At 41.0% G+C, this 27,564-nt stretch overlaps 2 protein-coding genes across 2 annotated transcripts in view; one reads left to right on the top strand and one right to left on the bottom strand.

Moving 5' to 3' along the window:
- The window catches only part of dync2li1 (dynein, cytoplasmic 2, light intermediate chain 1), a 31,373-nt gene extending 24,947 nt beyond the window's left edge, over positions 1-6,426 (top strand). Inside the window, exons 11-13 of the mRNA XM_080200648.1 lie at positions 937-1,034; positions 2,176-2,268; positions 6,064-6,426. Coding sequence (XP_080056774.1) covers positions 937-1,034; positions 2,176-2,268; positions 6,064-6,132 — 260 coding nt within the window. The 3' untranslated portion in view covers positions 6,133-6,426. The remainder of the gene's footprint in view (positions 1-936; positions 1,035-2,175; positions 2,269-6,063) is intronic.
- A 5,827-nt stretch (positions 6,427-12,253) lies between these two features.
- abcg5 (ATP-binding cassette, sub-family G (WHITE), member 5) overlaps positions 12,254-27,564 on the bottom strand; it is a 30,872-nt gene continuing 15,561 nt past the window's right edge. The window contains exons 8-13 of the mRNA XM_080199663.1: positions 25,753-25,966; positions 23,935-24,140; positions 23,299-23,437; positions 20,096-20,281; positions 15,075-15,193; positions 12,254-12,849 (exon numbers count right to left, since the gene is read on the bottom strand). Coding sequence (XP_080055789.1) covers positions 12,656-12,849; positions 15,075-15,193; positions 20,096-20,281; positions 23,299-23,437; positions 23,935-24,140; positions 25,753-25,966 — 1,058 coding nt within the window. The 3' untranslated portion in view covers positions 12,254-12,655. The remainder of the gene's footprint in view (positions 12,850-15,074; positions 15,194-20,095; positions 20,282-23,298; positions 23,438-23,934; positions 24,141-25,752; positions 25,967-27,564) is intronic.

The raw sequence follows: 27,564 nt of genomic DNA, 5'->3' as shown, positions 1-27,564 counted from the left end.
TAGCATGCCTGGAGACTTCAGTCCCAGGTCCGCTAATGAGATTCAAGTGGTATTTAAATAGTGATTTAAATAAATTATTCGGTTCCGTGCCGATTTCTGACGTGGAGTTGAAGGCGCCAGAAATCTGGATGCCAGAGACACATAGAAGCACCGCAGCAGGAGGGGAGAATCACCCCCTCCATGTTTCAGGCATTCAGATGAAAAGTCATTTGATCTGAAACATTAACTGTTTCCTTTTCCATAGATGTTGCTAAACATTTCCAGCATTTTTGGTTTTTATTTCAGATTTCTAGCATTTGCAATATTTTGCCTTCATCCCATTAGTTACTGTTGTAGGTAATAACTTCCTACCATATGGTCCCAGAGGGCAAGACTGTGCAATGGAAGTGTGCTCAAAAAATTGTCCTATTGTTTCAGGAATGTCAGAATCTCCCAAGTAACGGCTCTTCATATGTGGTTGACTATGAATTTCATTAGGCTATTCCATGGAGGACAGAGTGTTCAACTCCAGATCACCTGACATACAAACAAACAAGTCTTGACCAGCTGTCAAGACTGGGAATCCTGTTTTTTAAAAAATCTTTTCTGCCTTATAAACCGGCAAGTATTAGTGTGAGTTCTTGCATTCCAGCTGAAATCAACATGGTGGTGAAGGATCAAACTTGGGACCTTCCTGACATATGGAGCTCCATGTCACGCTGAGCAATACATGCTGTGTGCTTCCAGATATTTCATACTTAGAACCTTGCTTTTTGTTTGCTATTACTTGTATGTTCAACATTAATCCGCTGATTTAAAATTCCAAAAATGCAGTAACATTAGTAGGTTGATCTACGAGAGCTAAAGATATTAAATCTACAGTCAGGCACCACAGCAGAATCACTGGAACTTCCTAATGTTACTATAATTAACGTGTTTTATTTAACTTATACACAGGGTCTCCATCAGCTGCTGAAGTTGACTTGGGAAAGATAAATGCACGGAATCCAATTGATCTGTGGAAGAAAATATATGAGAGGCTATTTCCGACTGAGGTAACATCGCCATCTATTTGTAAACTAATGGTCCAATATATTATTTTGCTGCATGCTGATACCGGCAGAGTGGCACAGTGGTTAGCATTGCTGCCTCAGTGCTAGGGACTCGGGTTCGATTCTTGGTTTGGGCCATTGTCTGTGCGGAGTCGGCACATTCTCCCTGTGTTTGCGTGGGATTTCTCCAAGTGCTCCAGTTTCCTCCCGCAGTCCGCTGGTTAGTACATTGGCCATGCTAAATTCTCCCTTAGTGTACCTGAGCAAGTGCTGGAATGTGGTGACTAGGGAATTTTCACAGTAACTTCATTGCAGTGTTAATGTAAGCCTACATGTGACAAATAAGTAAAAACTTTAAAACCTGTAAAACTGCCATGTGAACCACATTATTGAGAAAACAGATTTAGATTACACATTTGGGCTTCTCTTCCTAAACCCCTGCACAGTGCTACTTCTTCCCCGATCATTAAAAGGGCTCTTCAATACCTATACATTAGAATCATAATGTGCAGTGCAGAAGTGGACCATTTGGCCCATTGAGTCTGCATCAACAACAACCCACCTAGGCCGTATCCGTGTAACCCCACATATTTACCCTGCCATTCCCCTGACACTAAGGGGCAATGGCCAGTCAACCTAATCTGCATATCTTTGGAGTGTGAAAGGAAACTGGAGCACCTGAAGGAAACCCACGCAGACACAGGAAGAATGCGTTGTTGGACAGATATGCGGATATGAAAGGCTTAGAGGAATATAGGCCAAATGCAGGCAAATGGGGATAGCTTAGATGGGCATTTTGGTCGGCATGGACCAGTTTGTGCCGAATGGCTTGTCTCCATGCCGTAGATTCTATGATTCCAAACAGACAGTCACCCGAGGCCAGAATTGAACCTGGATCCCTGGCACTGTGAGGCAGCAGTGTTAACCACTGTGCCTTCATGCCGTCCTATTTGAGACACCCCCTTCTGTGAAGGACATTGAATAGTGTAGTGTACATACATGTATTCCTTTAATTCAGTGTAAGTTTGTTGTGAATACCACACACGGAATCTACTTGTGAGTAACGTTGTGTATAGAAATTCTGAAACCTTAACTTTTGTATTGCTGTTATAGGTTTTTTTAACAGGTTGTTTTGTATATATAGAATACCAGTGAATTGAAAGATATTAGGGACCCAGCTAAAGACCCGCAGTATGCTGAACCTGAAGTGGATGCAATGAGGACACAAAAGGATCAGGTAATATACACACTTGGAGTAATGCACTATATGTGTTTACTTGATAGACTTCTTGTCCATTCTAGTCCATGCTGCATAAAACTTATTAAAAGGGTATTTGATTTCCCTTAATGAGCTTTATTACTCATCATGGTCAGACACAAAAAGCCTCCAAAACAAACTGCCGAGAATCTTTCTGATGCTAGGAGACATTTTGATGTTATGAAATGACGTTATGATGCTATGTAATGCAGTTTTTTTTGTTTAAAAGGACAGCTAATTCTTGATCACTAGAGCAGAAAGTCATTTTTTTGTTGAAGGAGGAAATCCAAATAAAATGCTCCTAAGCCAACAGACTACTAATTAAGTATGTTGGCCATTTCCTTTTTGTTATAGCCTCACTCAGATCTGTATCTAATGGGCCCGTGTTCACTTTTAACCACTCATTTTTTCTTCATACATTTACAAAATCTTTTGCTCTTAGGTTTGACAGTCCTTTTTTTTGCATCTCCTATTTCTATTTGTTGTTTTTTTATATAGCTCTCTCAATATGCTTCATCTTCACTTGCACATGCATTGTGTAAGCCTATTATTTTGATGCTATTACCTTGATTGTAGACTATAGTTGCTCAACTATATAAGTGGAACTTTATCTTATTGGGATATGTTCTGATTTTGTATCATACTGTGTACTTTGACTACAACCCAATGTTTGTCTGTAGGTTTACCTGATAGCTCAACCCAGTGTACTGTTGTCAGTTTATTTCTCATCCTTTCAAACTTTGCCTTACATAAATTTCAATGATGTTAGCCAAAGTTTTGATTTTATCAAGTATTATTACAAAATTCCTGGGTGAAAATTGAAATCATAATTCATATCTTAGTATCTATATTATAAGTTTACTTCACAGGGCATGTTGTTTTTCATTGACCAAAATGACTCATTTCTTAGATAACTTGTGAGATAATTAAAGAAATCACTACGGGTTTTACTGCAGCAGTTCGCCTAGGACAATGTCCCCTAGTTACCTTTCATAAATTCAATCAGTACTATCCGTTCAAAGGTTGGATGATAGAGGTTTAGTTAATCCAGATGGACTGTGAACTTATAATGGACATATCATTTTATGTAAATTCAGCCTTGAACTAAAGTCTTTCAACTCTCTACAAGTTTAAAGTCTGATTATCCTTGGTTACTTCAGTTCATTTGAATTGTCTTGCTTTTTCTTTATGGATTTAATGGTGACCTCATACATGTTCAAAATGAATATGAACTATCAATGGTTCATATGTGGTGTACAGCAATGTGTGAGATGTTCTTGGAGACTTGATACTGGCCCGATGGGCCAAATAGCCTCCTTCTACATTATAGCACATTATAGGGATTCTGTGAATTCTATGGATCTACTGTTTGTCCACAACATATGTCCCACCTTCCTAGCTATATGTCCTGTGCCTTCTGCTATTATCATTCTACAAACTGTACACAGGCAGTAAGTCAGCAAAGAGGTGATTAATCCCCTCTTTTGGCAGTTATCGATCTGAAATTATTTTCAGGTTAACAATTGTATACTTTAGAAGAAAAATTATTAACTGTTGTTGCTGTCTGGTCTCTCCTGTCGGGTGTATGCACTTGTCAGAACCATAGTGAGCTATGACAAATTTCACTTTATGATGAGCAAAATGCTTAATCTTTAATAGGTGCAATAATACTCTGCCAGATAGCAAAAGAACTTCCTCATAACCTTTAGTAACCCATTGAATTGTCTCGTGATGATCCAGTGTATGAACTGTATATTGAACACAACATTCATGTACTTTAATCTTCCCAATTAAAGTGCAGTACACAAACCATATAGGAAAACCAAATCCACAGCTTCAATGGATATATGTCAGTCAGTGCTTTGATTTCTAAATATTGAAATAGATTTGTAGTCATCAATTTTAATGAAAGGAAGGAAAATGTAAATTAACCTTCCTTGAAGTTTTCCATAAGACATGGGGCAGAATTAAGCCACTTGACCATTGAGTCTGCTCCGCCATTCAATCATGGCTGATATTTTTCTCATCCCTATTCTCTTGCCTTTTCCCCATAACCCCTGATCCCTTTATTAATCAAGAACCTATCTATCTCTGTCTTAATGACCTGGCCTCCACAGCCTTCTGTGGCAAAGAGTTCCACAGATTCACCATTCTCTGGCTGAAGAAAGTTCTCCTCATCTGTTTTAAAGGATTGTTCCTTTAGCCTGAGGTTGTGCCCTCTGGTTCTAGTTTCCCCTACTGGCGGAAACATCCTGTTCATGTCCACTCTATCCAGGCCTTGCAATGTCCTGTAAGTTTCAATAAGATCTCCCCTCATCTTTCTAAATTCCAATGAATAGACTCAGAGTCCTCAACCATTCCTCATATGACAAGCTCTTCGTTCTAAGAATCATTCTTGTGAACCTCCTGTGGACCCTTTCCAAGGCCAGCACATCCTTCCTTACATTTGGGGCCCAAAACTGCTCACAATACTCCAGATGGGGTCTGACCACAGCCTTATATAGCCTCAGAAGTTCATCCCTGCTCTTGTATTCTAGCCCTCTCAACATGAATGCTAACATTGCATTTGCCTTCCTAACTGCTGATTGAATCTGCATGTTAACTTTAAGAGAATCTTGAACAATGATTCCCAGGTCCCTTTGTGTTTCTGATTTCCCAAGCATTTTCCCATTTAGAAAATAGTCTATATCTCCATTCTTCCTTCCAAAGTGTATAACCTCACACTTTTCCAAATTGTATTCCATCTGCCACTTCTTTGCTCACTCTCCTAATCTGTCCAAGTCCTTCTGCAGACCCCTTGTAAAGATATGATTGCACCACTTCCTGGGAGGGCAGTGTTTTGAAAATAAAACTGTCTTTGATTGAAATGCTGAAATATATGCTGAATTAAGGTGGGGGGCCTTTATTCCAGCACACCCACGTAATTTAACATTATTTCAAAATCCTGCAGCGCTCTGAAATTGAGCTTGGGAGGATTTCAGCCACAATTCTGATACAGATATTGCAGTAAGGAAAGGTGTGATAGAAATCGAATGTGCCTTGATTTACTAATTGGACCAAAAAACTTTTTTTTTACACTATTACTTCTGATTAGAAACCTGGGGGAGGGTGGGGATTTCTGAACGTTTAACATTTAACGTTTGCTACTTTTGCAGTATCACTAAACAGTCCATTTTTCAAGATCCAGTGGCTTTTGTTTTAGAATTTTATGTCCTGATCCTTCCTACTTGAGCTGTGTCTTAATTGCCAGCTCAGACTGGGACTATGCTAAACTCACATTTCAGACTACCTGAAAGGTCCAGTAATAAGTATGTTCTCACATGTTAATGCAGACTGATTACACATATACACACACACACATCGATCAATATATTACTTATGTAGCCTTAGCCAGGGGACTTTGAGTTTAGGAAAGTTAGGCTTTACTGAAGTAATATTTTAGCCACTGAGGAGGGCAAGGAAAGATATTTGAGTATTGTATTATTTACTGATCATTAACATTAATGCACTTTATTTAAATAAATTGATTTGTAGGTTCAAATGTCCAGGTGTCTAATTTGGTAAATGATCATTTAGTTCACCTTTTGAAGATACGTCCAAGTTACTAGTGTACAGAGTAAAGGGTCTCTGCAGCTTCTTGGTCTCTGTATTATTTATCTAGATATTGAGCGGAAAAGGATATTACCATTACTGAATTATTCAGCTGCATTTGGTACTAATTGTTGCTAAACTAACAACGACAATTCTCTAATGTCATTTTATCTTTCTTTTCAGGAACTTGAGCAATATAAAAGAAATGCTTCCAAATCATGGAAAGAGATGCAATTTGACACACGGAGATAATCTTACCTTTCGTATTTATATGCATCATTTTACATTTTAGTTTTGAAAATGCATAATTTTGTACATTTTGAAATGAAATATATTTTGACAGTATGTTAGTATTTATTTCCAAAAAGTATCCAGTATCCTAAGCATTTTACCTGTCACTTGTTTTTATATTAATATGTATTCATACATTTTAGTTCTACTTCAGTGATTTTTTTCTGAACTTTTTTCATGTTTAGTAATTGTATATTCAAAATGACAATGGTTTATTTAGTATATATTAAAAAGGAAGAAATTAGTGGTTCTGTACACTTGTGAAATTCATTGTCAAAAATTTGTCACTAAGATATGGGAAGACATGTGTAACCTCATTAGCAAGAAACACAAGATTCAAACAGCATGCAACACTCCTGCAGCTTATTTCAAAATCTAACAAATCTTGCTGCCTGGAAAGATTTTGAATCAAGTCTGTATGGTTCAAAATTAATCAGCTATAACAATAGTCAGGCAGTCACAAAAAACTATTAATCTTCAAGCAGGTGCAGGCTGTGGAACAGCAGAAGCATAACAGCAGATCTCCTTACCTTCTGCACTGAAAATGTTGCAGGATGCAAAGCAGTGGAAGAAAAAGTGAACAATAAACAGTGAGAGGCAAATAAAAGCTGAATGGTAAGACGACATGTGGAATATTCATTGTTTGCATTCACCATTCAAAGTGATATTGATGTTGGAGAAGAACAAGAAGGATAATTCCCATGTATGAAGCTCTAACTTAATTGGTCAAATTGGCAAAGTATTGTATGCTTACAGGCAGTGCATGCTTTATGTAGGACGTTTAATAATTACTGATGTAAACAGTTCTGGCAATAGGTACTAGATTGCTCAATTGCTGAAGTCAATTGCCATGTTCCTATTACTGAGATGAGTTGATTTTTGATACACGTGGATTTTAATATTCTCCAATATATCTTATGGTGGTAGGGTCATTTAAGACCTTTGGATGATTGTCCATGCCCTTCTGTGAGTCATCTTAGACTTAGATAACTGAGTTCCAGGTTCAGGATATGTTGCTATGGCAACAGCACAACCAATCAAATAAATATTTTAGTGGTGATGGTGGAAGTGCTAGAACTTCGAGTGACAATGAGTGCTTACAGGTGAAAGATCCTTTGGGAAGAGGACTTGTGTTTCCCTTAAGCACGCCTGAGGGAGGCAATGGGCATCCATCTCATGTCTCTTGTCATATTGCTCATTGAGGTCGAATATGGCTCTTATGTGAATGGAACTGGAAAGCGCAGGACCTGGAGGAGTGGAGAAATGAGAGCAGAGGGCCTGCCCTTGGGCAGATCACTACTACACTGACATAGATCTTATCATAAATGTTTTACACATGAGAAACAAATAAGGATTTACATGTATTTGGCACTTTTCATGACCCTATTACCCTAATATATGCTATATCAAAGGATATTAAAAAATGGTATATCAAAAATTAGCTAATCTCAGCAAATGGGGGAAGGAAAATGGCAATTGGCTTCAGCAACATAACTATCTAGTACCGTCTGCTGGAACTATTTACATATGTAGCTACTAATAGTCCTACGTATAGCATTTGACATCTCAAAGGGCTTTAAATATTTTTTGAAGTGTTATCATTTACTATAATATAGAAAAATTTTCTCCATTAAAGGCTAAACCATGGAGAGTCTCATAAAACAGTCCATTGCATTTCACTGCAACAGGTTAGTCAACTTCTCAAGGGTAACTAGAGACGGGCAGTAAATGGGGCAACACAGTGGTTAGCGCTGCTGTCTCACAGCGCCAGGGACCTGGGCTCAATTCCGGTGTCGGGTGAATGTGTGGAGTTTGCACATTCTTCCTGTGTTGGCATGGGTTTCCTATGGGTGCTCTGGTTTCCTCCCACCGTCCAAAGATATGCAGGTTAGGTGGATTGGCCGTGATAAATTGTTGTTCGTCCATCGTCATCGCTGAGGAGCTCGACACCATTAGTCATTTTGAGGCTGCCTCATCCACAAAGACTTGTGTAGACACTGTAGTTGTTGCGCTGGTGGCTCTGGACTTGTGCAGCTTGTGCTTAAGTTGTGCTTCAGCAATACATCTTGCTTCGTGAGCTTGACAGCCTTTGTGGATGAGGCAGCGCCAGGTAGGGCGGTTTTGTGCCAGTGTTTCCCAGGTGGTCACGTCAATGTCAAGTGACTTCAGGGAGGCCTTGTGTGCATCTTTGAAACATTTCTTCTGCCCTCCATGCAAACGTCTTCCAGCAGAGAGTTCCCCAAAAAGGAGCTGTTTGGGCGATTGTCTAACAAATGGATGACATGACCTGCCCGGCGGGTCTGTGCTCTCATCAGCAGTGTGTGGACTGATGGTAGACTTGCTCTAGAGAGAACTTCAGTGTCTGGTACTTTGTCTTGCCAACGAATGCGTAATATTCTGCGAAGACAAGTCATGTGGAAATGATTGGGCTATCTTGCATTCCTTTGATACACAGTCCACGTTTCACAGGTATACAGGAGGGTAGTGAGTACGACGGTGCTGTAGATCTTTGGTCTTGTTGCTGGGCTGATTCCTCCTCATTCCCATATAGTGGAGCACAGTCTACCAAAAGCAGAACTTGCCTTTGCTATTCTGCAGTTAACTTCTGTATCAATAGTCACTGCTTGGGAGAGGGTGCTGCCAAGATAAGTGAACTGGTCCATCACCTGTAGTTCCTGCCCTTTGATTGTGATTATGGGTTCTGTGTACGGTGCATGAGCAGCAGGCTGGTGCACGACTTCGGTCTTTTTAATGTTGCTCGTGAGTCCAAAGCTGTCACAATCCATGGAAAATTTGTCCATACTGACTTGCATCTCTGGCTATGAGCCAGCATACAGGATGCAGTCATCGGCAAAGAGGAAATCTCGCAGAACAGTCTCTTTCACTTTGGTAATAGCTTGAAGTCTCCTCAGGTTGAAGAGCTTCCCATCCACTCTGTACTTGAGGCTGATTCCAGCAATGCTGTCCTGAAAGGCATCATTCAGCATGGCAGTAAACATCATGCTGAACAGTGTGGGTGTGAGCACACAGCCCTGTTTGATGCCATTGGTGACTGGGAAAGCCTCAGAGGATTCTCCGCCATCCAGTACTCTGGCCATCATGGAACTGGCTTACCATCTGAATGAATTTGGGAGGGCAGCCGGCCTTTGACATGATCCTCCACAGACCTTGTCGGCTTACAGTGTCGAAGGCTTTCGCGAGGTCAACAAAGGTGGTGTAGAACTCGCGATTCTGCTCCTGACACTTCTCCTGAAGTTGGCACAGCAAAAATCATGTCAGTAGTCCCACGACCTTTGCGGAAGCCACACTGTGACTCTGGAAGCAGGCCCAGTTCCAGATGAGTGACCAGACGATTTAACAGGACTCTTGCAAGGGATTTTCCTGTGATGGAGAGCAACAAAATTCCTCGGTGATTGTCGCATACTTGCCCTTCCTCTTCTAGAGGTGTACAATGGAAGCATCTTTAAGTTCCTGAGGAATGGATCCTTGCTTCCAAAAGGACTGGAACAACTCGGTGAGCTTCTCAATAAGTGCAGGACCAGCAGCTTTATAGATCTCTGCGGGTATAGCATCTGCCCCTGGGGCTTTGCCACTGGATAGCTAGCTGACAGCTTTCGTGACTTCTGCTATTACCGGTGGGTCATCCATGGCGCTGTTGATATTAACCTGTGGAATTCTGTCTATTGCCTCATCGTTAATAGATGACGGTTGATTGAGGCCGGCTTCAAAGTGTTCAGCCCATCTCTGCAGGATCTGAGCCCTCTCTGTAATGAGAGTTGTACCATCTGTACTCAGGAGGGGGGAGCTCCCAAGAGATTGAGGTCTGTAGAGAGTGTTAAGGGCTTCATAGAACCATTTCAAATCATTTCTGTAGCGTATCCCTGTATTTCATCTGCCTTGGCGCTCAGCCAGGCATCCTGCATTTTATGCAGTTTATTCTGGACTGTCCTGCGAGCACTGGTAAAAGCATCTTTCTTGGCAGCTAAAGATGGGTTGTTCTGAAAGGCCCGAAGACGGTGCCTGTATCTCCTCATTATTCTGATCGAACCAATCATGCTGCTTGCGGGTAGAGGGCCCAAGCATTTTCAGCGCAGATGTATGGATAGCATCCCTGAAGCATTCCCAGTCGTCCTCAGTGCTGCCTGCAAGGTGTAGGTCAGCAAGCTTGATTTCTAAGTCTTCAGCCAATGCTGAAGCTGGGGTTCTTTGACTTGGCCGCATTGATTCTTCATAACCTTGCTTCCTTGTGGTCACCTCTTGGGTCTGATGTGGGGCCTCATTTTGGAGACAATGAGCCTATGATCTGTCCAGCAGTCAGCACCATACACGGCCTTGGTTACTCTGACATCCTGCCTGTCTTTTCTCCTGACAATGACATAGTTGATAAAATGCCAATGCTTAGAGCGGGGGGGTGCATCCAGAAGGTCTATTTACGGGTAGGCAGACGGAAGGTTGTGTTGGTGATGAGGAGGTCGTGTGCTGCACAGGTCTTCAGTAAGAGTAGGCCATTACTGTTACACTTGCCCACTCCATGCCTCCCAATGACTCCCTGCCAGATTGCACAGTCACACTCTACGCTTGCATTGAAATCGCCAAGCAAGATCAGCTTGTCAGTACTGCTCACTGCTGATGGTAGGGCGTCTAGTTCTTCGTAGAACTTGTCTTTCATCTTGTCCGGGTTGTTCATTGTGGGGGCATAGGCGCTGACCAGGGTGACTTGACTTCTGTTCTGTAGCGGAAGCTGTATTGTCATAAGCCGGTCGTTCACACCCTTGGATAGACTATCAAGTTTCTGAACAAGGTGACTCCTGATGGCGACTCCAAGTCTGGCATCACAACACTCATCGCTGCCACGACCGCTCCAGAAAAAAGTGTATCCACCTCCAGTTTCAGTCAACTGATTACATTGGCAAGACGAGTTTCGCTCAGGGCTGCAATGTCAATGTTGCATCTTGAAAGCTCTCTGCCAACTAAGGCTGTTCTTCTCTCTGGTCTGTCTGCTGTAGGGTTGTCCAACAGCGTGCGTACGTTCCAAGTGCCAATGGTGAATGGTGTCACCTTGTGTTTTGTTTGTTTGACTGCAAGATGGGATCCCCACCAGCCGCGTTGATCTGGCCAGGGTGAGGTGAAGCAGACAATGTTTAGGACCATGATAAATTACCTCTTAGTTCAAGGGGATTAGCAGGGTAAATACATGGGGTTACAGGGATATGGCCTGGGTGGGATTGTTGTCACTGCAGGCTCGATGGGCCGAATGGCTTTCTTCTGCACTGTAGGGATTCTATGATTATATGTATACATTCATATAATTACATCACAGTGATATAATTTGAATAAAATGAAATCATTTATTGGTCTTGTAATGATGTGCTCTATTTGGAAACACATTTTCAAAACAGCTGTTATTCTGATCACATTAAATAATACATCTGTGTACAACTTAAACCTTCCAGATGGAATGAAAGCAAATATTTATTAAAAAATCATGGCCTAATAGCAGCATTAGTTCTGTTATATCCATAAGACAATCATGTTTTTCAAAATAGCCTTGTCACTTTGTGCTACCAAGAATGTTTGAAAATGGGTTCATGGTCATAATTCCCAAAAAACTTCATAACCAACATGCTTTGTCATCTATCAGCTTCTAACAACATTCAGTGTTAGAGGAGTGCACTAATGATTTTTCATTTGAATGTTACTAGAGGTTCCAATTACAAGTCAGTTTGAATAAAAAGGATCTCTTTCATTTCTTCATGGCTCAGTGAGTTTGTTGAAAGGTTAATCCGTACAGATTGAGAACAAAGAACAAAATCAGCCCGGGAAACAGGCCCTTCGGCCCAACGAGCCCGCGCCGCCATCTCAACACCACCAGTCTCCCTCTCCAACCATGACCCCTGTCTAATGTTTTATGGCCATCCAGATTGAGGGAATCTGATTTAGGGACAATTTATTCCTGCCAATGAGCCTAACAGCACATCTTTGGGGTGTGGGAGGAAACCGGAGCACCCGGAGAAAATCCACGCAAGCATGGGGAGAATGCACAAACTCCCACAGATACTGGCCCAAATCCATGTGTCTGCACAGCAATCAGCGATAGTCACTGAGCTGTCGTCTTGCCCAGTATCTGGTCCTATGTTTGATCCTCAGTCCATGCTGTGTTACTAGATCTTAGCTGAAGTCACAAAAAAGGCGTCAGGAGAAAGGGGATATCAGATAGGTCTCCTTCTTTCTATATTTGTCCCTCCCAGGAATGCATATTTGAGGACAGGATTGGATTTGGCTGGGCTGTGCGCTAGCTGTGTTGAATGGCCTGGCAAATTCACTAAGCAGTCAGACAAAAATAATGGTCATGTGGTTAAGTATGGGAGGGCAATGTACCCCAGCAGAAGAGGTGTCTGGATTGGAGAAAATTGATCATAAGGTCTAGTTTCCTCATATTACTTCAGGAGTGTTAATACTTCAAATTGCAGGCTGTCTGTTCTCACTACCTCTGGATGATTAAATCTCTAATCTTGAAACTAATAATGCCGAGGATAACTAGAGCAGGCAAGAAAGCGTACAGCATTAGAAAGTCAAACACAAATCTGGAAGGCGCCCCAGGGTATGTTGAATCAAGATACTGAATCCCTTGTGTAAACCAGCAGGGAACATCTGTGGTGTTAGACGATGACTGTTCACCTGTGGGTATAAATATCAAAGACAACTGGTCACAAATGATTTGAAATCTCAGGTTACATATTATGCATATAATTTGTATGAACTTCTGCCTGCCATGTAATAAATATTCAATTATTGTTCATAATTGCAGTCAGGTGTTTTGCTCAATGTTAAGACGTGGGTTTGGTGCAATTTGAGAGATAGAAGACCAAAGACATAAATGTTTATCCCAGAAATGGCCTTTTATTATTTAAGAGTTCATATGCAACTGTTTTAGGAAAAGTTAAGATATCTAAATGGTCCTACTTAGTATTAATGGATGGACGTTACAAATTAAATAGTTTTATTTGTAATATATATGTTTTATGATTGCACTCAGCAACATCTTTAAGTGTTCTCTTTTAAAAACAAACTCAATAAGAGATATGAATCCAGTCGCATAACTAACTAGATAATGAACCTGTAAATCAACAATTAACAAGCTGTGAGAAAGTCCAAAAGCTGTTATTGTATGAACTACGTCTATATACATGTTTCACAGATTACACTGAATGTCTGATAGAGGAAGAACCCTGTGAAATTCAGCTGCACTCTCCAACTCTCTCCAACCACATTTCATTTTAATATTCTGATCATCTATATACGATACATACAAGGGTGGCACGGTAGCACAGTGGTTAGCACTGCTGCTTCACAGTTCTAGGGACCTGGGTTCGATTCCCAGCTCAGGTCATTGTCTATGTGGAGTTTGCACATTCTCCTCATGTCTGCATGGGTTTCCTCCAGATACTCTGGTTTCCTCCCACAGTCCAAAGATGTGTGGGTTAGGTTGATTGGCCATGCTTAAAAAATTGCCCCTTACTGTCCTGAGATGCTTAGATTAGAGGATCAGTGTGCAAAATATGTAGGAATAGAGGGGTAGGGCCAGGGTGGGATTGTGGTCGTGCAGACTCGATGGGCCACAGGGCCTCTTTATGAACTGTAGGTTTCTATGATCTTCTATGAATACCATCCAAAATCTTTGAAAACAAAGCATTTCATAGTTCACAGAATAGACTGTGGGTTTCACTTTCTAAAAAATTTGCTACCTTGCCAGTTTGAAAACAAATAAAAGCCAACAAAAAAGTTGGAAATCTGAAATGAAAAGGATGCTGGAAATACACATCGTGTTAGTTAGCACCTATGGAGAGAACAGACAAATTGTTTCAAGCTGGTCTTTCAGAAATGAAAACGGCAAAATAGGTAAATGTGTGAATGGAATTAAAAAGGAAAGAGAAAAAGGAAAACAAACAAACATTGGTTTGTATCATTGGAATCAGCGACAATCTGATCAAAAAAAATGGAAGCTTGTTGGAAGGCTGAGATAACTTTACATCAAAGGCCATGAGGATGAGACAATAGGATGGGACAAATGGAAAACCCAGACAGTGTGCAGATGAAGTCTGCAATTAAATCAGAAAATGCTGACAAGGGATCAGCCAAAACCAGCAGTAGTGGTGGTTGGAGCGTGGAGGGGGAGGTGGGGGAAGGGGGAAAGGAGGTGGGGGAGGAGGTGTTGGGAGATGGGGGTGGGGAGGTGGGGGGGAGAGGGTAGGGACTGGGGAGGTGAAGGGGGTGACACAAAGGATTAATGGGTACAGTTGCCCCTTAGAGCACTCCATTCCAAATGCCTCACCTCGCCTGGATGCTGACATTCCCACCACACCACCAGCATCTTTTATTGTAAAACTATGATCTGAAGTCTTGGAGCTTGTATTGAACTTCACTGGAACAGTAGTTTTGTTTCTACTTCAATACAAACTTTTAAATATATATCTGGTGAGAATATAGCTTTCAATCTTAACACATATTTAAATACTTAATTTCAAAGCTATCAAATCCACAGCCTTAAGTAATCACAGAAAAAAGTAACAATTTATTAATCTAATCTCTAAATGTGTTATTTAATATGCTTGACTCTTAGTATTAATAAAGTTTCATGAAAGTAACCTGTGCACCTGCCAATTATGGCACACAGTCAGTACACCCCCATCTCTAGCTGTTTTTCTAGTTAAGGTTTTTCAAAACTGTGAAACTTGCCCTCCCTGGATGTGCAACAATTATGAAACCTGTGGCCCTACTTATCACAGTGCTGACCTTGAGTCAAAGTGGGCAATCTTCAATGTTCAAGCAATTGAGCTAATTCTAAACAAATAAGGTGCAATGTTCATAGCATTTCACTTCATCATAACTCCTTAAACACTCACCATTAGCACATGTGAAATTTAAACCATAAAATTCATTAACCATCAGGACCTCTACTCCATATTTCTGAAATGTGAGGTAACTCAGCCATTGAAATGGTTCAGGCATATCTTCTGCACTCCTAGAATTATGAAATTGAAACAAGTCAATATTAAATCATTTTGTCTCACGGCAGTTTATTTAACCATTTGCTGAGGTATATTCATACATTTGTTTCCATTTTATCCATTCTCACCTGCAGGTACTAAATATTTTCGTATGTTCTAAGAGTCCTAACCATTCAATGGTGGCCATCTTTCAAGTGTGAGTTTAGACATTGACAGTTGGCAATGTATTAACTTGTGAGGGTATCACAGCTAAACCCAATATTGTTTTCACTTATATTCCACTTTCTAGTAGGGAACACTTCTTTATTCATTTGTGGGACATGGGTATCACTGGCTGGCCAGCATTTGTTGCCTGTCCCTCGTTGCCCAAGGGCAGTTGAGAGTTCAACCACATTGCTGTGCTCTGGAATCACATGTAGGTCAGAGCAGGTAAGGGTGGCCAATTTCCCTCCCTAAAGGACATTAGTGAACCAGATCGGTTTTTCCGACAATCAACAGTGGTTTCATGGTCATCGGTAGGTTCTTAACTCCGGATATTTTTCATTTAATTCAATTTCCATCATCTGCCATGGTGGGATTTGAACCCAGATCCCCAGCATATTAGTTGAGTTTCTGGATTGATAGTCTAACAATAATACCATTAGGTCTTGGCACTGCATTGCAAGAATTTGCATTCATTTAGACCTTCCAAGACCCAAAGTCTTTCACAGCTAATCAAATACCTTAGAAGTATCATCTCTGCTATGACGTCGGCAAACAATACTGATCAGGAAGCGAACTTTAGAAGATTTCTCATAGAATCCCTACAGTGCAGAAGGACGCCATTTGGCCCATCAAGTCTGCACCAACCACAATGCCATCCAGACCCTATCCCTGTAAGCTCACATATTTACCCTGCTAGCCCCCTGATATTAAGGGGCAATTTTCCGTGGCCAATCAATCTAACCCTCACATTTTTGGAATGTGGGAGGAAACTAGAGTACCTGGAAGAAACCCACACAGACACAGGGAGAACAAACTCCACACAGATTGTCACCTGAGGCCGGAATTGAACCCATGTTCCTGGCGCTGTGAGACAGCAGTGCTAATCACTGTGCCACCATCCGCCACATTCTCTTGGATGTGCTGTATTGAGGATATGTATACTACTCTAATACTTGCTTCAGTCTCGATGATCTAATTCAGCACTAGGATCACATCTGTCATTGTCCTGATCATGTACCTTAGTTACTCATTAAACCATTTTTTAAATTCTTTAGTGGGAGCTCAGTGCCTCTGACAAGGGCAGTCGCCCATCCCATTGCCCTAGAGAAAGTGGTGTGCTGCTTACTTGAATTGCTGCACTCCATCTGGTGTGTGTATGTACGTACACACACAAAGCTGTTAGGAAGGAAGTTCCTGATTTTTGACCCAACAATAGTAAAGGAACAGTGATATAGTTCCAAGTCAGGTTTATTGCTTGGAAGAGAATCCACAAATAGCCGTGTTCCCATGCACCGCTGCCCTTGTCCTTCCAGGTGGTACAGGCATGGATTTGAAAAGTGCTGTTGAGAAGGTGTGATGAGTTGCTACAGTGCATCTTGTATATGGTGCACATTGCTGCCACTGTGCCCTGGGGATGGAGGAAGTGAATGTTTACCATGGTGGATGAAGTGCCGAATTGTCCTAGATTGTGTTGAGCTTCTTGTATGTTGTTGAAGCTGTATTCCTTCAGGCAAGTGGAGAGCATTCCATCAGACTCCTGACTAGTATGTGGTGGATAAGCTTTAGGGAGTCGGGAAGTGATTTACCCACTGTAGAGTTCCCAGCCTCTGCCCTGCTCTTATAGCCACAGTATATGATTAGTTCAGTTCTGTTTTTGATCAATGGAAATCCCCAGGGTATTGATGTTTGGGGCTTCATGATGGTAATGCCACTGAATGTTAGGGGGAGGTGGCTGGAGACGATTATTGCCAAGCATTTGTGTAGCATGACTGTTACCTATCACTTATCAGCTGAAGCCTAAATGTTGTCCAAGTCTAACTGCATACGGACAAAGATTATTTCAGTATCTGAACTTAGTGGTAGGGGATAGGGAAATGGCTGAGGCCTTGAATAACTTTTTTGTTTCGGTCTTCACGGAGGAGGACGTGAATAGTTTGCCGGGTGTTAGCGATGGAAAGATGGTAGGAGTGGAGGGTCTGAATGACATTATTGTTACTAGAGAGGCAGTGCTCGACAGACTGGAGGGACTGATTGTGGACAAGTCCCCAGGACCGGATGGAATGCATCCAAGGGTTCTGAAAGAAATGGCGGAGGTGATAGTGGGTGCCTTGGTGATTATTTTCCAAACATCGCTGGATTCCGGGGAAGTGCCGGAAGATTGGAAAACGGCTAATGTTACGCCGTTGTTTAAGAAGGGTGGGAGGCAAAAGGCAGGGAATTATAGGCTGGTTAGTTTAACATCTGTTGTAGGTAAAATGTTAGAATCCGTGATCAAGGAGAAAATAGCGAGGCATCTTGAGGAGAATTGTTTGATAGAGCAGACGCAGCACAGTTTCGTTAAGGGGAAGTCGTGTCTCACGAACTTATTGGAGTTCTATGAGGATGTGTCTAGGGCAGTGGATAGAGGAGAGCCGGTGGATGTGGTGTTTCTTGATTTTCAGAACGCGTTTGACAAGGTGCCTCACAAGAGGTTATTACAGAAGGTCAGGGGGCATGGAGTTGGGGGTAGGGTGTTAGCGTGGATAGAGGATTGGCTGTCAAATAGGAGGCAGAGAGTGGGGGTCAATGGGTGCTATTCGGATTGGCAGTTGGTGACTAGTGGAGTGCCCCAGGGGTTGGTGCTGGGGCCTCAGCTATTTAGCATTTATATAGATGATCTGGAGGAGGGAACCGAGTGTATGGTGTCGAAATTTGCTGATGACACCAAGATTGGTGGAACGGCAGATTGTGCGGAGAGTCTGCAGAAGGATCTAGATAGGCTGGGCGAATGGGCCAGGAACTGGCAAATGGAATTTAATGTTGGCAAATGTGAGGTTGTCCACTTTGGTAGGAATAATGGTAGGAAGGACTATTACTTACTTGGCGAAAAACTGCAGCAGGCGGCGGTGCAGAGGGACCTCGGGGTCCTTGTGCATGAGTCGCAAAAACCCAGCCTACAGGTGCAGCAGGTGGTCAGGAAGGCAAATGGGATGCTGGCCTTCATAGCGAGGGGGATTGAATATAAAAGTAGGGAGGTCTTGCTGCAGCTGTATAGGGCACTGGTGAGGCCGCAGCTGGAGTACTGTGTGCAGTTTTGGTCGCCGCACTTACGCAAGGATATTTTGGCCTTGGAGGGAATGCAGAGGAGGTTTACTAGGCTGATACCGGAGTTGAGGGGGTTGAGCTATGAGGAGAGGCTGGATAAACTAGGCTTGTACTCGTTAGAGTTTAGAAGAATGAGGGGAGATCTCATTGAGACAAATAAGATGATGAATGGGATGGATAGGATAGAGGTGGGGAGGCTCTTCCCGCTCAGAAAGGACAGTAGGACTAGAGGGCACAGCCTCAGGATAAAGGGGGGGCGGTTTAGAACGGAGTTGAGGAGGAACTTCTTCACTCAAAGGGTGGTGAATCTCTGGAATTCTCTGCCCGTTGAAGTGGTGGAGGCCGCCTCGCTAAATATTTTTAAGACGTGGGTTGATAGATTTTTGATAGGCAAGGGGATTAAGGGTTATGGGGAGAGGGCGGGAAAGTGGAACTGAGCCACGACAGATCAGCCATGATCTTATTGAATGGTGGGGCAGGCTTGAGGGGCTAGATGGCCTACTCCTGCTCCTATTTCTTATGTTCTTATGTGCAATCAGCCAACTTCCCCACTTCTGACCTTATGACGGAGAAAAAGTAATTGATTAAGCAGCCGATTATTGAGCCTGAGATGACTGGTCTCTAACAAGTATATTTTCTTCTGAGCTGAGAATGCTTCCAACCAGTGGAGTTTTCTCTCCAATTCCCAACGACTCCAGTCTTGATGGGGCTCTTGATGCCACACTCAGCCAAATGCTACCCTAATGTCAAAGGCAGTAACTCTCCCTTGTCCTTTGAATTCAGCTCTTTTGTCCGTGGTTGAACCATGAGATCAGGAGTCAAGTGGCCCTGATGGGACTGGAACTCAATGGAGCAGGTTATTGTTATGTAGATGCTGCTTGAAAGAACAGTGAATTGCACCTTCCATTACTTTGCTGGTGAATGAAAGTATACTGATGGGCTGGTAACTGGCCAGATTGGATTTATCCTACATTTTGTGGACATGTCATACATGGACAATATTCCACATTGTCACATAGATGCCAGTGTTATAACTGCTCTGATTGTATTATAAAACTGTGGAGGGGTGAGAGAATCAAAATTATTTGCTAAAATGTTTTATGCAGGTTTGTTTTCAGTTCCCATGAATACATTATGTTGGAGGCAGAGCTCACAAGGAAATGCAGAAACTTGAATGAAAACAACTTTTAACAAAATATCAGTCCCTTTAAGGATTTCTGGTTAGTCTACTCAATGCCTACGTTCAAGGTATCTTAAAATTACATTGGATCCTACATGACATACAGGCATGTTGCATTTTGTACAAAGGCCTGAAACTGGGCTGTGCGTGCTCTGCCCTCCTGAATGCTTAGGTAAATGGTAGTGGCCATACTGTGAGTGGTGGTGCAAGGCATTTTCATCCCACTACCTTCCCCATTTCCATTTCAGGAGGTCATTAAATTTGGCTCCAGTGTGTCCACAAGTAATTAATCCCTAATTGTGACAACTAGATTTTGTGACAGTAAAGGGCAGGTTATGCACATCTCCCCCTTACAAGTAGAATTTTATATTGAGTGTTATATAATATAAAACTCCATCATACATAACAGAATATCCTGCATGCAACAGTGTTATCATTTCATTCTCACCTTAAGAAACCTGATCCAAGTAGAATTCCTGCTACATTAATTAAAGCAACAGCGCTGTTTACTATATTTGGATTCTGAACAACACCAAGTAAGATCAGTGTCAGAAGTTCACCAACCAGATGTGGCACTATAAGTACAGCAAAGAAACAGCCAAAACGCTCCCACAATGGAAACAATCCCAAAGTCCTGAAAAACAAAGTCAGACACTTAAAATAACCTCCTCTCTATTGATAACATATGCAGAGGTAAAATCTTCATAATCCGTATAAATAGTTAATTGTACACACTATTTGTGTGGGAAATTGATGCAGAGGAAAAGATAGGATTAAGAATAATTCTGCAAATCAAAGCTTATCTCTAAAGCCCAACTGTATTTTCAATAAACCAGATATGTTTTTTTGGTATCTGCTCTAAATATATTTTTATCTAATTTTCATTTAAGCTTCCTATTCTTACATATATAGTGTGACATGGTGGCACAGCGGTTAGCACTGCTACCTCGCGGGGCCAAGGACTTGGGTTCGATTCTTGGCTGGGGCCACTGTCTCTGTGAAGTTTGCACATTCTCCATGTGTCTGCATGGGTTTCCTCCAGGTGCTCCAGTTTCCTCCCGCAATCTGAAAGGCATGCTAGTTGGGTGCATTGTCCATGCTAAATTCTCCCTCAGTGTGACTGAACAGGTGCTGGAGTGTGGCGACTAGGGGCTTTTCACAGTAACTTCATTGTGGTGTTAATGTAAGCCTACCTGTGATATTAATAAATAAACTTTAAACTTAATGTACATTGAAGTAAAAAGTTGTATTTCGTTTAGAACGAAGAATAAAGAAAATTACAGCAGGAACAGGCCCTTTGGCACTCCAAGCCTGCACCAACCATGCTGCCTGACTGAACTAAAACCACCTACTCTTTCAGGTACCATATCCCTCTATTCCCATCATATTAATTTAATTGTCAAGATGTCCCTTACTTCGATAAGAATCCAAATAAACCAAATTTCTTTCTAGATTTAATTTTGCAACTTTCTCATCATCCTCTTTGCATTGCCTTCTATATCTTTTGTAAAGTTTTGTTTTGCAAATTGGCAAAAATAAGCATTTTGTTTGGAACTTTTAGCTTAATAGCTAAAAATTGACCAAAATTGGTGAAACCAGTACAAAGGATTAAGAAATTTCCAGCACAAGTTGTGTCCTATGCAAACTGAGTTTCCACAATCTTTGGTGTTGGTTTGAAAAATATTTCTTTAAAAGTCAGGCATGTCCACAAAACTGGCTGCACCCTCAGGATGAAATAATCATCACTAGAAGCTTCTGCTAGTTGCACTTATGCGGAAAAAAACCTAAAGTTACACTGGTGTTTTTGGGTGTCAAAAAGGAATGTATTCAAAGCTTTTGAAATTAATTTTATTTCAATTCATTAAGAAACCTGTTACTATACTCAAATATAAAATCATAAAAATGGTTCTGTATATTTAAAATATCATTCTTAAGCATTTAAAATCAGATTATATTCAGGTGGTGGATTGACACTAATTAAAAATGTTTTTTCTTGTCATAAATCCATTTTCAATTATACTAATCAACTGCACTCTTAAATGTAGGAAGGAATAATTTTATCAAGGAATAATTTTCACAACAAAATTATATTTGACAATGTTGCCCAAATGCTCGTAGGACAGGGGGTGATCTTACCAAAGAAGTTCTAAGCCCCAAACAAATGTAAAAATGGGAGAGTTTCAGGCCCGATCTTTTGGTGAGGTCACAAGTCCAATCTTATGCCACTCTGTGCATTGCACAATCTATTTCCTGCCAGTAGGGTAGGGTGCAGAACCAAGCTCACCAGAAAGACGGCAGCTCACAGTAGCGGGTGCAACGGCACATGCGCAGATCTCTCAGTCACCCACCCCCACCACCACCCCCTGGATTTCACCCGCCTCCCCCCATAAACATCAACCTTCCAGACCGACCACCACCCAACACTGGCCTGGCCTACTGCAGGGAAATCATACATGATTCACGCCGGTGAGGACTTCCACAGGTGAGGCCGCAAAGGCAAATGAGCCCAGATGATTGCATCCCAAGCTCACTAATAATATTTAAATGTGTATTTAAAAGGATTTTAATATTATAATCAGTCTTATGCCCTTCCCAGGTGTCAGGCTGATCTTGCCAGACCTCCGAGCCCATAAAGATTGCTAGAGACGAGAAATCAGACTCTAACCCTTTGTAGACAAAAGTCGTAGGTAGAAGAAGGACTTGAATAAGGCATTCACTGAGTGATAAAATGGGCGGCACGGGCTTGTACAGCCAAAGGGCCTGTTTCCTGTGCTGTGCTGTTCTTTTTTCTTTAACCCAATTTTTTGCCACTTGTGCGATCTTACCAACTCACACCACCCATTGATCAGTGGGAAGAGAAGGTAAGATCAGTGTTTGGTGATATGTAAATATGTTTGAGTGGAAATGCTAGGAGAAAAACCTGTGCATTTTGGCCACAATTTGTACCCAAATTGCTGATGGTGCCCATAATAAAACCTTGCCCCAATATTGTTAGTAAGGTCACTATTGAGTTCACATGGAAATGATAACTAAGTATTTTTGCATTTTTCTCCACACAAAAACAAATTAAACATTAAGGAGAGAATTTGTTCAAGTCATTTGGGATGATTCTAATTTTGGCCATTAGTATGGAATGGCACTATGGAATCAGCCATAATCTCTCTGATTTCCACTTCCATATCTTCAAAAGCAGCTGATAAGATACCAGCCACGTTGCACTGTCATCCAAAGTCTAAATTATCCCCACTATATATTAAACACAACTGTCTTATCAAGATTTATTATCTTTATTAGAGAGCTGAGAGAGCAACTGGGGAAAATGTCACATTCAAAAGTTCTTTACTATTTCCCAGACTGTACTCTTACTCTAATTATACTGTTATTTTGTGTGTGACAGCTTGCTTTGTATCCCTTTGTAAATGTGTATTCATTCTCTGTTGCACAACACGATTGGGAAATTAATAGTATACCATACATTTAAAGAATGTAAAGTAACGAGCTTCAATATTAACATTTAAAAACCGAATATTAATTTAATGAACCTTATTAAAATAAAACCACAATTTTTTTACTTCAGATCTTTCTTCTGTGCCAACACAGCACACTCATTCTAAAATGTTCCTGATTGGTGACTAGTAAAATAATTCTTACCAGTAGACAAAGAAGCTGAAAATAGCCACACTGAGAATGCTGAAAGGAATGATGTGGATAATATAAGCCACCAACATCAGCCATTTCTGATACAGTCCATCTGAACTTTCCTGATCGCCAACAGCTCGTAATGAAGGATCTTAAGTTTTCAAAAAATAAAGGAAATGTTCTTTATGATAAATTTTATGAATTTATGAATTTTATTAAGGTAAATTTTATGAAAATAAACAATAAACAGAAGTAAATATACTTGTAAATACTAACTTACAGAATTTTTAGTAGCGGAAATGCCACTGAATATTTATTTAAAAATGCCTGCATGTCAGCAATTTCTGTATAGCTGCCAGGACTCTGAAAATTCCCTCAATGTGAGGGGGCGGATTTCAGAGCATCCAGAGTCAATATACTCAGAAAGGGCCATTCCTATTTGAAGACGTTCTATACAAATCTGCTGACTATAATCTGATCTGATCTGATCTGAAAGAGCTACAAAGTTTGATCCTTTTGTTATCCTCACAAAATTTATCTTTGCACTGAATACTCTGAAATATAATTTATTTGTATCATGCCACCTATTTATTCATATTAAGTGGACCACTTATAAAGCTATAAACCAAAACGTGATTATTGACTTACATAAAGCAACAGCATTCAGCATCCCAGTATAGGGCGAGGCACCTATGCTTTGGTAGATGACCCCAATTCGGTCTTGCACTGCACCTTTTGCTGGGTCACTATTCAGCTTCATCAAAAAAAACACTACAAACAAGCCGTATAGCAGATTTTGGAAGAGACGCATAATAATCCCAGTCTTGTTTCTAGATAAATTCCTTGCAATTCGTCTACAATGAAAATGAGAAGAAGTGGGGTCTCTTATACTAAAGAATGCAAAACATGAATTTCAGTAAGAAATACAAACAATTGTTGATTATATAATAAACTTGGAAATTATATCTTGTTAAAATATCTTAATATATTTGTACTCTATTCTCTTTTTTTTATATATGCGTTTTCCTAAGTGGATGATGGCATTCTGACACGGAGCAGGTTTAAATCAATAACTGGCTACTTGGTGAATTCCTAGCTCAGATCATGCAGCTGTGGGGAAGAGTCAAAGTGGGAAACAAATTACCATTTCCTCACAGGAAGAGAAAGGGAACTGGGTGATTGGAGAGTTCGACCATATCAATTGGCAGCCCTCAACATATCAGCTCTGCCATCTCTTTTCTTACCCCACTACAGCATTGTCCACAGGGATACTGAGGTAGGGTAAATAAGACAGGAATATAATTTACCTGTAGGAGCTCAGAACGAGTGACATGGATTGATTTCACCCAGGACTTCTGTCTTACTTTTAGGCTTGTGCATTTCCCCAACTCAACACATAAGCAGTTAATAAACAAAGTCATCCTTCCTCTACCCTTCACCTCCAACTAACAAAACACACAATCTAAGTATGTATATTTTGTTCAGTAAGATTCATGTGTTTTGATAAAATAGAGTCTTATTAATTTGGACAAAATCAGCTGCACGCAGAGATGAATTCTACATTATACTTCCGCAGTGTTGAGGTTATGTTACTGGACCTGGATGAATAATAATCAAGAGGGATGGTAACACAGACATAATGTAATTAGACTAGTAATCCAGTGACTTGGACTACTATTCCAAGGACTTGCATTCAAATCCCACCATAGAAGCTGGAAGATGTTAAATGTAATTAATTCACTGATAATTCGAACAAGTCCAATTAATAATGACAATGAAACTACAGGATTGTCATACAAAACCATCTGGTTCACATGGCGTTCAGGAGAGGAAGTTGGCCATCCTTAGCCAGTCTGTCCTACATGTGACTCCAGGTCTACACCAATGTGATTAATTGTCCTCTGAAATGATGTAGGAAGCTGCTCAGAAAGAAAAAGCACTGTGCATGTACAAGAACTCCAGTGGTTCGAGAAAGTAGTTTACCATCACCTTCTCAAGGGCAATTAAGGATGCTGATCATGCCAGCAATTATAACATATCAGGAACAAATATGTATGTTTTTTACATCCTGTTAATCTTTAAAAATGTTTTTATCAGTATCTATTTTGAGGTGCTCTTTCCCTCACTAATGGTCATGATAGATGTTGCTACTTCCTTGCTGGAGGGTCTCCTGTTGGCCATCCAGCTTTGATCCACTCACTGTCCTTAAATGAACAGTGAGCCTGCCTTCTGGCCAATTAGCCAAGTCAGGGACAATAGCAGGGAATTGACTTTTCCACAGTGCAGGGGCTTCAGAGCCACACTTGAGCTTCTCAGCGAGGTCCTGAAGCCCACGGGGTAAGTCCTGCCCTTCCTCTCTCGCTACTGAAATCTCTAAATCTGTAGCATTTTGGTATTTAATCAATTAAAATTAGATGATATATGCATTGTAATCTGTATAAATGTAGGTTGTTCCCCTAGTTATACCTGATCAGTACCAAGAATTTAACAGCTGTGTTTGGAGATTCTCTGCTCTTGAAAGGAATGGATGATGACTTCTTTGTTTGCTTCGCTGCTTTAATATTCTCCAGTGCATTACTAAAAGTTTTTGAATTTCGGTATGCGAATGAAATTTCTTGGACTCTGCTATAAGTCTCAAGTTCTCTTTCCTTGTTTCTGGTGTCAACGGAAGACAGATCCACTGCAAAAGTGAGCATGAACAAATTAACACACACAAATGTTTCTCCAAATGTGTTCAGTTTCTTTCAAACAAACTGATGTTAAGACGGTCACATCTTCTCCTGCCTCAAAAACAATTTCAAGCAAGAGTCCAGAACTAGAGTTTGAAAGTGTGCATCATTATAAGTGCAGAAACCTCAGAACTGTGGAAAATAAAGGTCATAAATTTGACCATTTTCTGCCCATTCTGCACTTTGTGCTATCATCCTGAAAGTACCATTATACACTTACAATTAAATCTAATATAAAATAGTTATTAACTGGAGATCTGTGACATTCCACACATAGAGTACACAAGTCTGGCCCATTTCAAATCTTCCTCTGGCATCTGGCAAGGAGATTCCTCATCACTGCACCACTCAATTGCAAACTCAAGGAATTGCTTTTCTTGCTCTGCTTATGCACCATTCATTATTTTGCAGAATCTGTGGCAAGATTTGCAACCCCCAACGATTAGTGCAGGGACTGGACTGCCAGCAGTAATTAGAACATAGAACATAGGACATTACAGCGTAGTACAGTGAGGGCCCTTTGGCCCTCGATGTTGCACTGACCAGTGGAACCAATCTAATGACCCTCTAACCTAAACTATTCCATTATCCATATGCCTATCCACTGACCATTTGAACGCCCTTAAAGTTGGCGAGTCCACAACTGCTGCAGGCAGGGCATTCCACGCCCTTACTACCCTCTGAGTAAAGAACCTACCTCTGATATCCGTTCTATAACTACTACCCCTTAATTAAAAGCTATGTCCCCTCGTGTTAGCCATCACCATCTGAGGAAAAAGGCTGTCACTGTCCACCTATAATTAAGGAGGTTGCATTCTCAGTGCAGGGGGTGTGAGTAATATTGGAGATCTGCTCCTGATTTTAAGCCACAAAAAAGCTATAAATCCAAAAGCAGGTACCATTGAGTTAATTTAATCATTAAGCTGTTAATGCTTTCACAGAAAGTTCTGCCTTCTTTCGTTAACCCATTTTCTTTTTCACCCAATTCCCTGCTCATAAGGAGAGCATAAGAAAAGTTAATGAAAAGACAAAAGTCAACAAGCATTAGTGTCAGGCCAATTAGTCTCTTGACCATGTAACTATACAGCAAAGGATGCCCAAGAGTGTAGCGAAAAATTACTAAATGATGGAGGGAGGGGGAAACCTCTTACAGTCGCAGCTGAAAGACTATATGCATGTTTGAACTCTGTACTCTTGCAACAAATCCACTTCCCTCCCAAGCTGAACAGGAGCATTTGCAATCTCAATGCCCTATTTGACCATAGGCTGAGTGTACAGGACCACAGAACTGTTACAGTGAAGAAGGAGACCATTCAGCCCATTGTGTTTGCACCAGCTCTTCAAATGGGCAATTCACTTAGTGCCATTTTCTTGCCTCCTCCCAGTAATGCTGCACATCCTTCCTTTGCAGCTAATAGTCTAATTCCATTCTGAATGCTTCAATTAAACCTTCCTCCATCACACTCTGAAGCAGTGCATTCCAAATCTTAACCACTCACTGTGTGATTTTTTTTCATATTGCTTTTGTTTTTTTTTGCCAGTTACTTAA

The sequence above is a fragment of the Carcharhinus amblyrhynchos genome, chromosome 12, assembly GCF_965287045.1.
Source record: "Carcharhinus amblyrhynchos chromosome 12, sCarAmb.v2.hapA, whole genome shotgun sequence".
Taxonomy (NCBI): domain Eukaryota; kingdom Metazoa; phylum Chordata; class Chondrichthyes; order Carcharhiniformes; family Carcharhinidae; genus Carcharhinus; species Carcharhinus amblyrhynchos.
The sequence above is the reverse complement of the archived record's forward strand: the minus strand, read 5'-3'. Positions and strand labels throughout refer to the sequence as shown.